The sequence below is a fragment of the Haliotis rufescens genome, unplaced genomic scaffold (assembly GCF_023055435.1).
Source record: "Haliotis rufescens isolate VD_foot unplaced genomic scaffold, xgHalRufe1.0.p SCAF_1, whole genome shotgun sequence".
NCBI lineage: Eukaryota > Metazoa > Mollusca > Gastropoda > Lepetellida > Haliotidae > Haliotis > Haliotis rufescens.
The window spans coordinates 18,848,432-18,863,467 of record NW_025963779.1 but is presented as its reverse complement, the minus strand read 5'-3'; the positions used below and the strand labels follow the sequence as shown (position 1 = coordinate 18,863,467).

General features: G+C 36.8%; 1 protein-coding gene across 1 annotated transcript; it reads left to right on the top strand.

The window, feature by feature from the left end:
• The first annotated feature begins 1,681 nt into the window (after window positions 1-1,681).
• LOC124113365 (Krueppel-like factor 13) lies at window positions 1,682-14,121 on the top strand. The gene is made up of 3 exons (XM_046473663.2): window positions 1,682-2,478; window positions 8,816-8,905; window positions 9,865-14,121. The coding sequence occupies exons 1-3, from the start codon at window positions 1,953-1,955 to the stop codon at window positions 10,044-10,046; spliced, it is 798 nt and encodes a 265-aa protein (XP_046329619.1). The 5' UTR covers window positions 1,682-1,952; the 3' UTR covers window positions 10,047-14,121.
• The last annotated feature ends 915 nt before the right edge of the window (window positions 14,122-15,036 follow it).

The following is a 15,036-nucleotide window of genomic DNA, read 5'->3' as shown; positions in this document are numbered from 1 at the left end:
AAGATAACCATTGCCAACTCGTCACAGGCTGTTCTGTATTTTCTAAGGGGGATTTACTCTACCCCTTAGTGAGCTTATATCAATTAGCGTCATTAAGTTGATTAGGATTTTTTTGTATTACCTACCTGCCTGTGCCAGGTATATGTGCTTTAGAAATGTTTTTTGTCTCGGTCGACATTATAATCTGAAGAGTTCATGTTTCAACTGTTTGCTTAATGATGGACGGTAATAGAAATACAGAGGTTCACCATCAATTTCAGTATTGTAGTGATTCAAAGAGAGACAAACTGGAATTGACAACGAAATTGAAAAATGATTTTAAGATAAAATAGTTAAATATGTAAAAATCAAATAGGTAAAAGTATCAGCTCATCCAATAACCCACAAGGTCATCAGACTGCAACCTACGTGTCAACACGTCCACAAGGTAATCTACCTTCATCTATCTCATCCCGCATCAACATTATTTGTCTTTTGGATATCTTATTGCGGTTGATGTAATTTGCTATTTGCTTTATATGCATTACTGGCGTGCACCCAGTGTGATATTGTCAGCAAAGCTGCCACAAATATTAAGACGTCGTATACAACTGGATCAATTTCCACGAATATCTATTTTAAGTGTCATAAGATGAGCAAATTTATACTGGTTTCTTAACCGGAATGTTTGTTTCAGAATTATTTTTTTTCAATATATCCTATTATTTTTAAGTAACCCATTTCGCAATGAAACTAAAAATCCATTACCATTAGTGTATAACAAATTCCACCCGACAATAGACAGTGGAGTTGTGTGCCTAAAACGTTTTCTCTGGGATGTAAAGTCTTCACTATATATATTATTGAAATTGACACTTTTATTATTCTCATCACAAAACAGCATATCATATTTGAGGACGGCTTCCATGACCTTCGGTTTAGTATATCAGATCTGAATCACACACAGTAATAGAACTGCGGTTAATTTGCATAATATAGAAACGATCGTCCACGTAAACGTTGATAAAAGTTACATTTTAATCGCATTATGTATGGAAAAGGAGAAAGTTTAGTGTAGACATCATTCATGTTTTAAGTGTAGATATACCTTTTCTAAAATTATAAAAAATTATTGTTTGGTCATGTTTAAAGGCTGATGTTTTCTAAAAACAAACCATGGACATAAATGATATACTAATATATATTTAGGTACGTTAACAATGTAAACACATTTACAATCCACAATGGGTAGCCACGTCTGTCATGTTAACAGGTACTTGTAGAGGTAATAATTTAATATTGAGTAATGTCATATGTTTTTAATGGTTTTAACACTTGTTAAATAGTAGAATTGGGTTGCACCTGCGGTTGTGCTATTAAAATATTCGGATATATTTCTAGGTCAAACGGCTACAAATTCATTCATCATTAATTATTGCGCGAATATTTTCAAAAAGTGTTTCAAAAGGTATATGGAAAATATATTTGAGACATACTTTCAGTTTTGAAGTAATGATAGGTAAGGCGGCAGGTGCCCTAAACTCTAACGCTCTAGATTTACCTGCTTTTGTTCGGGATAGCTGTCAGCCATCAGCTGATTATTCGGGTCGAATATTCTTATCTTTCGCGGGTTTGTGATTCACTAGCCAATCAAATCACAGGATAGGTTGTTTGACGTCACTTCCGACTTTTGGAACGGCACGCCCACTGCACGCGGTGTAGTATGAAACATTGCAGTGGCGTTTGTTGGTCGTGTGTGTGTAGACCTGAAAGTCATCCGAGACAAAACAAGACGGCATATCTCCGGAACGAGTACTTTCATAAGGGGGACATTATATACAACGTGAGGTTACCATCTTCATCTTAGTTGATCGTCATAAGGTGAAATTGTCGGGAACAAGCTGTGTTCAAACAAAGAGGGCGTGTGATCTTACAAGACCAGCTGATTTTATGTGACCTTTCAAGACATCAATATGACACTCTTGCAGCATAAAGACTGTCGCGATTATGACACAAACCTGGCGGCAGAATGCCTTGTCGCGATGTCAAATTCATGTTTTAACCCACGATCAGACGACACAGCGGCTGTGTCAGTTGAATGTGAGGAGAGAGTTGCCACAACAACGGACGCTTCGAGAAGTCAGCCTGAGTCTTTGTTCATGTTGGCGAGAATTCTAGCTGATCTGAGTAAATTCAAGCAAGACCCAATTGACAATGATTACGATAGTGACGAACTTTGTAGAATTAACTCCAGTAATCATCACAACACATTTGACATTTGTCAAAATGTTTCCGCGCAGCGTAAACGAGTGCGACGGCGAAGAGCTAACTCGACCACGCCTACTTTGAGTGGAAGTGACTGGGAGGGGAAGAAAGGAGACCAACTTGGGAAAGACATGTCAGCAGCGGTTAAGAAGCTTCACAAATGTCACTATCTGGGATGTGAGAAAGTGTATGGCAAAAGTTCCCATCTCAAGGCCCATCTTAGAACTCATACAGGTAAGAATGTACAGCGGTTATCCTCGTCGTGTGTTGCGCGCCATTGTTTGTTGTCGACCGCATGGCGAGGTAAACACAAGCCAACGCCTTCTTTCAAAACTGTTGTTTCCTAGTAAGGATAAGAATAAACAGTCCGTCTGACAAGTGTATATTATTTCTAATGACAATTTTATTTACTAATTACATGTTCAGAATGTGTTATTCTGTTTTATTGAAGGAAAATAAGCGTTCCCGCCCAGTGAAAATTACGTCAGTTCATCTGTAGTTTGTTGGGGCTTAAAATAGAGCAGATGTAATTCAGATCGATTGGCTATTCGAGTAGCTTATTTATTTCTAAACCTGACTGCACATCATTCCTGTTGACATATGTTTGTCGTCTGTGTGTTGGAAACGTTTAGTATTGCGTGTCATGTTGTAGGAACACTGTCGCACCCATTCCTTTGTCCCAATATTTCTGTGCTAAATAGGTCAGAGGCCATGTGCTCACTCCCATGCGAACTCACAGGTCGGAAAAGTGCTTGGAATCCCGACAAGAACCCCATAACAGAGTCACGCCCATTTAACTCTTAGATTCACTGAGTTACTCAATTTGTAATATTAAACTGTTTGACATTACCAATATAGTTTGCTTGTTTTCTATAACTGATCATGCCCAGTTTATAGGATAGGTAGATTCTAGGAAGGAAGGAAACACAAATGTAACCCCACAAACAGAACGTATGGAACATGAAATACAGTGAGATCAAAACATGTTGTCTTTATGTAACTGTAGCAAATTAATAAGAGGATCAATAATTATGAATTCAAGGATAATACCATATTTCTGTTCATTAATTCATTTTTGATGTAAATGTCAAATATAAAGTTGGGGCATACCTTATGCAAGACCTTTAATTGTTTTTATCTAGATCTAGATCTACTAGTTTTTAAATGTCAAATTTATATCGGAATTGACATAAAATTCAACCAAGCACTTACAAGTGGGAGGGGCTCCTGCCATAAAATGTATCCTGACAAAAATTGTTACTATTTGTAATATTTGGACTAATACTTATATGTATCCAAAATACTCCAATCTGTCCAGCCTCCCCACCATAATTAGGCCTATATGCTACTATTCTGTATTTGGCGATGTCATTGTGGCTGTAATGTACAGTTGTATCTGTTACCAGTATTGTGAGCAGTTCAGACAGTGGCCATTGTGACATCGAGTTTACTTGTCAAGAGTGAGTTTTCGTGGACAATAAATATAAATATATCCCTAATATTTTGAAAATACTTAGAAAATGTCAATTTCTTAACCCATTGATAAACTTATATTTGGTTGGGTTATTTTCATTTGCAGCTCAACATTCACCATCACTAAATGAAATGAGAGCTGTATCAATTTCATGTTATTCAAATTTGTTTTCATTTTTTTTCCTCATTTGAGTGATGTGAAAGTCAAAACTGTGCTTTATCTCGTTTGAACGGGTGCTGAAAATGAGCTGTTGAACTGCTCCTATCTTTGTGTCTCTGAACCATTTCCTTCAAGATGTTTGAACAATATCTGTGATCACTGATGCGTTCAGCTTAGAATATTTGAGTTTTTGTCTGGGCTGATAACGGCAGGTGTTTTTAGGTGTGACGTCTTTGTGGGGTTGTGTGTAGGTCGGGTCGTGTGCAGGCCACGTGCCATCTGTCCCGCCGTGTGCCCGCCAACCCGCTCAACCAATATAATAACTTAGCTATGATGTCCCCCTCTACACCTGTATTCAAATGAGGTGTGTAGGTAAGCCTCCTTTTAGCCCTTTGTGTTGAGATGTGCCACTACGTTCCCCGCGGTTTTGGCTCGTGGTCTGTTGAACAAAGCCAATTTCTCTCTCCTTCTCCCTGTCCTCTCACTGATCACCTTCATTTGTCTTCCCTCAAACTTTGTTTGAATTGTCTCGGTAGGAGTAACAGTGTCGTTTACCTTTAGGGCAGGTCGAAGGACTTGCGGCTGCCACCAACCACGTCACCTGTCTTAAGAATCCTGAACTTTGCTTTATCAGTCACTTGCTCAGTAGTTTAAACCTTTAAAGAATAAATTAAATAATGGGTAAACAGTGGTGCAGGTTGAACTGGTTTGGTTTGTTTATCTCATGCTGACCTACTTTCATTTCGTTCTAAACATCCTTTGCTAAATGGCGATAAAATAATTACAGTTATGGAGGACATTTTGAAGCTGGGATCCCAGCTTGACTGTGTTGTGTATGTAGCATGGCAACGCCCAGGAGAATTTTAAAAAGGAGGAAACGTGTACATTTGATAAGCTTATTACTGCCCAGCTTAGATGATAAATGTCAAGTATTGTGATTTTCTATAAATTGTTTCATAGTAATATCTTTTTGCACAAAAGAACATATGAAAGTGCTTATTCAAAAACTGAACTACAGTTACCTTTCTGTAAAACTGATCCTATAATGAAGGCTTAGTGACTGATTTGAGGTAGACTTAATAAGCTTTACTTGTCAAGTCACAAGCTGATTTTATCTATGTTTGAATCAAAGCAGGCACTGAAGCATGTAAATCCGCTTGTGTTACCTGTGATTTCAGGTGGGGCTGGTTGCCAGGTTGATAGCTACCATAGTCTGGTGCATGACGTAACTTGACATTGATAAGTTAATTAGTGTCTCATGGCTGCTGACAATAAGTTCTAATTATCCATGATTTAATTTTCCATCCTGATTTACAAATAGGTTGTCTTATTTCACTTTCATACATTATTCAAGAGAGGACATCCTGGCCAATTTCATACAGCATGAATAGTTTGTTTCAGTACAATAGTACTTATATTGTATGGTTAATCCATTTGCTTGATAAATGTGTATAAACTTGAATATGATCCTGTTTACGAGTCATCCTATATTTCATGGTCTAAAATAAGAATAGTTGCAGTCTCTGCATGCATCCTTGTCAGAGAATTGTTTTAAAGCAACAAATCTGATATTGTATGGGCTGAACTATATATATTTCTATTAACAATAGGACTTGTCAGGAGATACGTCTATGTTTATGTGACATTTGCTATACATATTGTTTTGGCAATCAGGAATAGGAGACAATGTTGTACAAATTACTTATTCAGATCAATGGGTTAAATGTATTTGTAATGGGCATGTTCCGTTTGTTTGTTGTTTGTTAAAAGTCTGCACTTGTCTCTTGAGAGTGTACATAGGTTGTTCTCCGATTGTTTAACATGACAATCAGCAATATAATGACAACCTGTAAGTAACCAAGTCAGAACCGGGTAAATGTGAGATTGATATAATGAGTGATCCAACACCATCTGGGCTCAATGACACACAATCAAGTCACGAAGCCTGTAGGGCTGTTATGATTCACTCGTGTATTCGGTGAATCAAACCGCATATCTTCATGAATTGAATTCATTATTCGTGGTCACTAGAATCAAATATTTACCCAAGAAAATTTAAAGACTGCAACCATGAATATGCAGTCATGTGCATATACATACACTGTACGTAAAAATATCCATAAGAACTTATCATATGCATAGATTTCTTTAAAAAGACAACGTTCTTATGGATCTAATTTGACAGTAATGTGATCACTGGTCATTGTTGCATTTGAGCAGATACTTGTACCTGGATAAGTGTGGTATATGAATGTATAATATTATAATAATTAACACTGTCAAATAATTTATTTTGTTATTGTTTCACTGAAAATAATAAATAATAGTATTAATACATCAACTGCTTACTTGTTATTGTGTTCGTGAATAAATAATAGTATTCTTTACCCTATATTCACGATATGTATCGTATTCGCCTCAAAGTGTATTTGTTGCAGCCCTAGAAGCCTGGCTACCTGATTCTTTGTGTTGCTTCCTACAATCTGTATAGGTTCATGGGGAATCCCCATATGAACTGTTGCTACGAATAGCAGCAAGATTGCTGATGCAAATCAAGCAATAATTAATCCCTCACTCACCCCATATAAATTGACAAGAAGTTGTGCAGATGAAACTATATCATCCATTTTATCACAATTCATGAGTTCATCTTGCTTCATGAGTTTATTTATTTCCTTCTTAACTCGAGTTCATAGGGAACTGAAATCACAGTTCCTGTTCAGTTATGTATGTGGCCTAGTGAAAGACAGGGTTTTAACACTTTTAGTCGCATCAACTAGTTTTCAACTAGAGCTATGAGAAAATTAATTATATTGATTATTAGTTACATACTGCACACCAGATTACCCCCCAGTTCTTACAAGTAAGCGAGCAGCAAGCATCCATTGCCTGTCAGCAGTTATCTGGTATCCCCACACCTTCCTGTAGGTCATGGAGAAGCTCCCGCCTCCACACTATCAGCTGTTCTTAGGAGCCTCCACTGTACATGATAGCTGTCTGTCACACTGATCTGTGTGGCCCGATGATCTGTGTACAAGCAGTTACCCTGCTGCCACAGTGTGTCGTTTGCCTGACCCTGGGTCACCAACTGCTGCTCCTTTAGCTGAGAGCCATGTGCCACCAACTTGCCTCAGTGCAAGGCTTATCCTACTCCCAAAAAGGTTAAAGAACACACAATCCTTTTTCAATTACTAGCTTATGTGTAATGCCCTGATAGATTTATGATTAGACTAACATCTAGTATCTGAAATGAACATATTTTACAGAAAAATAACAGTTGTATTATCGTAATGAAATAAAATAAAAAAAGAGCTAAGTGACTTTCTTGAGTTTAAAAAACTTCAGTAATCTAGACTTGCTAAATGTTATAGACTTGCATGGCTGAATTGGATATATTTGTTTGACTAGGGTTTGTAAGACAGATAATTGTACATAGTCATATGACGATATTGTGTTCTTTTACTTCTTTTGAGTAGTATATGTTGTCCTTCATTTACATGTCTGCTGTTGGATAGTTCACGCATGTATGTTTGTCCATGCATGTTGGAAGGTGTCCTTTACAAACCGTCAACTTGTTAATTTGCTTTGTGTTGTAATGAGACAGCTTTGATATTTATCTGAAATAAGAATGTATTAATCAGATATGAGATATTTTTGTGTGCCTCAGTACTGAATATTTATGAGGTTGTATACATCATATTTAGTTATACGTATAGGTTCAAATGTAAACCAAAACAAAACCCAGCTCATTGGTTGAAATAAGATAAAACATCTGTGTTATGAATATGTTTTGAGGCATGACATTTGGTTTAGGTCAGTTTATCCCTGAACATTGAGTCTGAGAGCTGCATCTGCCACACACTGGGTGTTACATTATCTACAGATTGAAGTGTTCAACTCTGTCCAAGAAGACTTTGTTTTCTCTATTAACATGATAAGGTGTTCACAGTGGCCAACAATACTTTGTAGTCAGTTATTGTTAATATCTTTTTACTAAATTTTTCACTTTTATTTTAAGATTAATCAACTATAGAACATATGGTCAAATATGAATAAATATTATTGATTTTTTGTGCGGATGGCTTTTGACTCTAGTTGATAAATCTGCAAATAGAAATATTAATAGTTTAATGTGAACAGCCTATCCTTCGGTGCTAGGAACACAATGTGCAATTTAATCACTTCTTCAAGTACTAAATATATCACATTTAGCTAATAGTAATAAACACATCAAATATAGCACATCACAGCGTATAGATGTTCAACTAATAGTGTCACAAACAATTGTCACGCTCAGTGTATATATTGGTAGGTTATACACAGTCACAAGTGAACAGTTGCCATTCTGAAATTCAAGTGATGTTGCTGCTGATTGGTTGAATTATTTTTATGACGGTGTCGTTACCTTGAGGGTGACAGTGAATACACAGATGGAAGGGCAAGAAGTAGCCCTGGGCCCACTTGCACAAAGCAGTCTTAGCACTAAGATGATCCTAACTCCCATTCTTTAACATAGGCTTACGATAGTCTTAGCACTAAGATCGCTTTGTGCAAGTAGCCCTGATGGGTATTTGAGAAATAATAATGATGTCATGTCTTCCTACAAATTGATGCAGTCCAAATTATTGTTCTCATATTATTTTACTGGTACTTATATATTATATGTCTTGATGAAGATGTGGTGTCATTGTAATTATTTGCCTTGATAGATGCAGTGCCAGTTTTATCCATGGCCATTTCAAACGATTTGTCTAATCATTTTGTGTAATGTTTGGTTAGGTTCTTAGAAAAACTGTTTCTTTAACCACTTACCTTTTCACCACATGTGAGAAAACATTACCTTGTTGAGTAATCAACTCTGACATTGCAGAATCTAACAGAAAAAAGTCAGCATGTACCCATGTCCACAGTGTGATTAATTTATGTGTTTATCCACAGGCGAGCGGCCATTCCCATGTACTTGGTATGGATGTGAGAAACGCTTTGCCCGATCAGATGAACTTGCACGACACATACGCACACACACAGGTAAGCCAACTTTCTGTTTTCACCATACTGTAACTACATTTGAAACAACTCTGGACTAGCTCAATATTCTTATGCTTTGCTATGTACATTATTTTATGGATCTTAAGATTTATATTGGTGTCCTTTCATTTTAGTAGCCCCGTCAAATCCTTTTTATAAGAGTAATCAGCTAGTGAAGGACCAAATGTGAAGAATACAATCTAGCTAAGCTATGCCAAGGGACAACTAGGGTTAGGACTTAAAATATCTTTGGGGATAATTACATTGGAAAAACGGTTGCAGATTAGTCATTCAGCCACAGCCAATGGATTTGTGCTATTTCTATCCATGTTGTAAGAGTTAGCTCATTGGTGTTACAGTATAGACACAGAAAGGGTTGTATCAGCTGCTATCACTGGTCGGGGTGGAGCTGTGGATAGCCTGTTCTAGAAATAGAACCCAGGCTGCCTACCTTTCTCTCTGTGCTTCACACCCTTGATATCTGCAATATGTCAGTTTTGTATCCTATGTTTAAGGAATATTCCTTGTTGTTTTTGTCAACATTTTTGATGTTTCATAGCTTTTGTACAAAACCACAACCCCTTACAATGTCTTGAAGAGCATGTTTATTCTTTGGTTCAGAAAAGAGGTAACAAATAACCACTTTTTCAAATTTAATGTTCAAGAGTGAGTTAGTATTTCTGTTGCATCACAAATGTTTCAGCCATTTAGGCACAAGCAAGTTCTCATGGTTGGTTTTATATTGTCACCTTTTGTCATTGTTTCCTAGGCTTGCTTTGATGAAATTTGAAATTTATGAAATATTTTTGTTTTATTATCATGATTATTCTGGGTGATCTTTCCCTTTGTAGTGTTACAACTTGCATAAACCCCATGGAAATTTTCTATTTATTTTGTTGCATGTTTTTCTTTGGCATTAGAATTGTTTCTGATTGTATGATTCTCTTTTATTCTTTTAGGTGAAAAGAAGTTCTCATGTCCAATCTGTGAAAAACGCTTTATGCGTAGTGACCATTTGAACAAACATGCTCGGCGCCACCCTGAGTTTGAACCTGGAATGCTCAAGAAACGACCCCAACCTAAAATAGATATCAACAGTGATGGAATATCTGACCGGTCCAGTCCAGGGGCATCGCCGTAATTCTCTCCCCCCTCAGGACATGGAGCCTCTAAGGCCTGGCCAGCATGGACAACGTCACTACACTGAGATCTTTCTGTTATGGCCAACCCCTCTGTGTCAAGAAAGGGTTGAAAACTTGAACAGATTCACATGACATGAAGATGTAACTTCCTTGTCAGGAAGAGCATGTCCAGTCTGTATGTGTACTTAATGTGTCTCTGACTGTTATGACTTAGCTGAAGTTTTCCCTGTGTGGAGACACACCTCTATAGTGCTAGCTCATGTGCTGTGTTCATCCCACAAAGTGTGCCTTCACACATCAGTACTGTATCTTGGTGCAGACCTTCCATGAAACATCCATGGTCTCTATCTGCATTGCATCACGTTACATTGCAAGCAAATATTGATCAGCTGATATTAGTAAATTGGTCACCAGGCTTTGCATTTCAGTCACTCAGCCTAAAATAATCAAAGAAGATGGTGGCACTCCAAATGACTTGATAAACAATGCATTGATTTGATGTCTTTAAAAAAATATTTTTTTACGCATATTTAATTTCCAAACTCCTGAAAGTTACTTTCATTTTGGTCTTTTCACAGTGTATCAAACACAACAGTTGAAGCCATTTTGAAATTGTACGTATTTTCAAATAAATTAAAAACAATAGTTTTCACTTGTTTCCGTTTATGTTAATTGTTATTTTTCTGTCCCTGAATAACTGTTATTGATGTCACATTTTGAAAATAACATAGGATTGATAAAAGTTAGCTGTTAGCTTCCTCTCACTTCCATATTGGTAGTGACTGTGCAGTGAGATGACTGCGAACATTCTACACTGTTGAGATGGTAGTTATTGAAGTGTAAAGTGTACATACAAACCTATATCCTATAGTTGCTTTCATAACCTACGTGTGATGATCCATGTTTGTGATGATTGGTGGTGTTTGTTGCATATTATTTGTTGTACATATATCCAAGTTGGCAAACTACAAACCTGGTACAATATTTCATACTTTCAACTAGTATTTTCCAGACATGGAATGGCTGATGGTTTTTGAGAACCAAAGAAATGGTGCTTTTTGAAATTTATTGGATCTGAATTTGTTTTAATGAAACATGAATTTTCCATGAGAAAACAACATTCATTAGAAATCATTTCTCCTACAGGGAGTATTTCATTCATTCATGAGAAAAGAATGGTTCGCATTTCTTCTTTATTTGTTGTTACATGTCTTTCAAAGTATTCCAACGAAATCCACATGAAGTTGCTGGGAATGCAGCGTATAACTTACTTGGTCAAAGGGAGATAACTCTTTTGTTTGGAAGCACCCTGTTTGTTTCTGTTCTCCCGAACTTCAAGCAATTATCTTTCATGAAAATTAGTTTGCATTACATATGAATGATTTTCAGCAACATATGTTTGAAGATTCAAACCATAAGGTTAGTATGCGATCTTCATGAAGTGTTAATATGATGAAGAATAGCTTGAGATAAATATATTGTTTAAAATGTTAAAGAATTTATTGAGAGTTTATCACAAAGTTGAGATTGCTTCCATGAGTAAGTCTTTCCGTCTTATAATGTATATATTGAAGTGTTACCTGAAATGGTCTTTTGTTAAATATCACCAAAAGATATCTTGCACCATGGACAAAGTCTACAGATGAAGTCATAGAATTTGGTTCGTAGTTTTTCTTCAAGGACGCTTGTGAGTGACATTTAGTACTTCAGATGGTAATTTGTCAGTCAGGGTCGAAAATGATATGTATGATCCTGAAGTCAATGATTGAAATAGGTTTGTTTTCCCTCTCCCTTATCCTGTATTTGTAATGTCAAAACATCACTGATTGTCTTCAGACATTTGGTGCAAGGAAAGTAAAATATATGAGTGAGACATGTTCGGTGTGCCATATCAGCTGTCTTATCTTGAGAATGATAGTATGTGGGTCTAATTTGGTCATTAAGGATAACCATAGGTTTTGCCCCTTTTCCTAATGACAAGGCAAATAAAAGGAGCTTCAATTTGGCCTTGTCCACTGATAAACACATACGAGATTGGAAGTACTTATGTTGCTGTTCCATATATGTTTAATTGTGTATTATATCGTTACCAACAGTATGGTTCTGTGTGTGATGTGTGTCTGCTACAGATACATGACTATTGTTGCATGTCATGACATTCCTTCTGATCTCCATTTTGGACTTCCACCACCGCCACCAGACTGTCACTTTCATACTCTGCACACATGCATTCATCATGATACACACACAGCTGATGCCGCAGCTTTCATCCTGTATATTTTAGCAAAAAGTGAAGTGATATTTTCGTTTTAGTTCTTCATAGTCATTCTCAAGTATGTTTTAGACATCAATTTTGTGCACTACCATTTTCTATGTATTCTGCTATTCTGTCACTTTTCCTCCCCTTACTGCATACTGTTTTCCTGAGTTCACATTTCTTTCCTTGGGACACCCTCCCTCAAGCCGTAATCATAAAATGTTTCATGAATAGTCTGTTTCTGTTAATTCCTGGATCTAATGATCCTTGACAAGTTTACATTTAATTGTTAAACAACTGACTGATCTTGTGACTGGCATTCATTGTGTGACAAGATGATTTACACATCCAAGAATACTTTGACAGTCTTTGGTTTGTGATTTGGACTGTATAGATAGTTAACCAGATGTTGACACACGTTAACCCTTATAGATGACATGGGTCACAGTGTGAGCACAGCTGGATACTGAAAACTGTTTATAACACATCTTAGGAACAGGTAAATGTTTGCTTTGTTTTAAGTGAATATATCTGTATTGCTTCTTTTAACTTCATTAAAATTCATCACTGATTTCCCATTTAGCTGAAACATTACGTTCTATGTCATTCCACATGCTATCACAATCTCTATACAACTCTTTAGTTTTAATCCAGTCAGATGTTTTCAACCCATTTCATTTTGCTTGTATAATCTGAATTGTGTTGATATTGTAATTTTTGTTTACAAGTATATTTCAGTTTGAGCTGTATATTGTCTACAAGTTTGCTGTTTTTAGTTAACCTGGGAAGCTATGTACTCACTGGAATGTTCTGGAGTGACCAACATACTGGCTTAAGGGTCCAGGGCCCCGTTCCTCAAAGCGGTCTTAGCGCTACGATGATCGTAAGCCTATGTTAAAGAATGAGACTTACGATCACCTTAGCGCTAAGATCGCTTTGAGGAACAGGGCCCAGGGTGCCGTTGTACAAAGCGATCTTAGCGCTACGATGATCGTAAGCCTATGTTAAAGAATGAGACTTACGATCACCTTAGCGCTAAGATCGCTTTGGGGGACAGGGTCCAGTACAGCGAATATGCATTTATCAAAACTTGAAAAAGGAATCCCTGGGTATCTCTTTCATCTCCCTGTAAAATATATTTTAGAAGGAGGTGGAGGGCAAAACTTACAAAATCCACCTTTCAGATGTTTGGATAATCTGTTGCGAAGTATGTGAAGAATGTAGTACACAGTTTGCTCATTGCATACATAATTTATTGTATATGAAAACTTGCCAAAGAAGGAATCTGTACTCAGTAGCAGGACTAACTTATTTATTGCATGGTTGTAAATGACAGGCAGTTATTTCTACAATTATTTACCACATGAATATAATTTGATATCATTTCAAGCAGTTTGATATGCAAGATACATATGCTGCTGTTAATATTTGCTTCAGCATTTCTGCTGATACAGGAAATCTTTGTATTGGTGAGTTTTCACTTGAATGGATTGTGATTACAACTCAGGATATTTAATTGAATATTTATTGATACCTTTCTGTTAATTTTGAAGAAATTGGATCTTTGCTATTGATATAACTTGGTCCTTACAGATAGTGTGGAAAATATTCTTTAAACGGTTTAATTATTGTGGAAATAATCAACCTGATTCAGCTGGGAGGAAAGACAAAACATTGTGCCAGGGGAGGCATGAATATTCTAAAGTTTTGTCAGAACATACAATGTCATTTTGAATTTGTTTCAAATAAACACTGTGAATGGAAGGAATGTAGTACCTGTCTGTTGAAGGTAAAATAAACATTGTATATCTACAGCACCATGTTATTTCTTGTTTTTTTCCAAATATATGGGTTTCCCAATGGCACTGCAACTTATAAATTGCATCCCATAGTTCCTTGGGTCTGCTTGTTGTGGTTCAGAGTCTCAGATTCACCTGATTATGATTATTGGTTTTTAATCACTATTATTCTCATGGTGAGTTTCACCAAACTGATGACCTGTGGTTCTGTGGACCTATCTCCAACACACTCATCAATAGAAATATTGTTGAAAGCCAAGCAGTGTTATACTGAACTCACTCACTCACTGTTACAACTGACAGCTTCCATGGCCTCGTGGATAAGCACCTGCCTGGAGAGCCAGCGATAGAAACTAACAGTTTTAGTCCACTAGTCCTTATAATGAAAACATAGTAAAACCCTTGAAAAGGACAACTACTGGTATCTACTAGTCCTTTGGATACCTTAACTATTGGGCAGTTTGGTAAGGATTACAGGATTAGTGCCAACTTCTAACACTGAGAACTGAAGGTCTTTTATGCTGCCTAGTGCTCTGCATTAAGGGGATAGAAAACTGGTCTCTCAAAGTCAGTTTACTGTGTCTGAGTAGGGTATCCATGTTAAACTGGCATGCAGCTTCACTCAAAACACACTATGCATGTTGTTATATAAATGCAGTAATTGTGAACATTAAATGTCCAACATATACTTACTTTAGTGAAGGACTATAAGTGGCAACTAACAGGGATGCAAATGTTGTTGTTGGTGGTTTGTTGTTTAATGTCGCACTCAGCAATATTCCAGCTATATGATGGCGGTTTGTAAATTATCGAGCCTGGACCAGACAATCAAGTGATTAATACCATGAGCATCGATTCATGCAATTGGGACATGCATCACACACACACACACACACACACACACACACACACACACACACACACGTGTGCACA

Bases quoted from the DNA above. Each gene is read 5' to 3' on its own strand.
- LOC124113365 (XM_046473663.2), top strand. From the start codon at position 1,953: ATGACACTCTTGCAGCATAAAGACTGTCGCGATTATGACACAAACCTG. The intron at 2,479-8,815 runs GTAAGAATGTAC...GTTTATCCACAG, and splicing joins CCATCTTAGAACTCATACAG to GCGAGCGGCCATTCCCATGT. The intron at 8,906-9,864 runs GTAAGCCAACTT...TTATTCTTTTAG, and splicing joins ACACATACGCACACACACAG to GTGAAAAGAAGTTCTCATGT.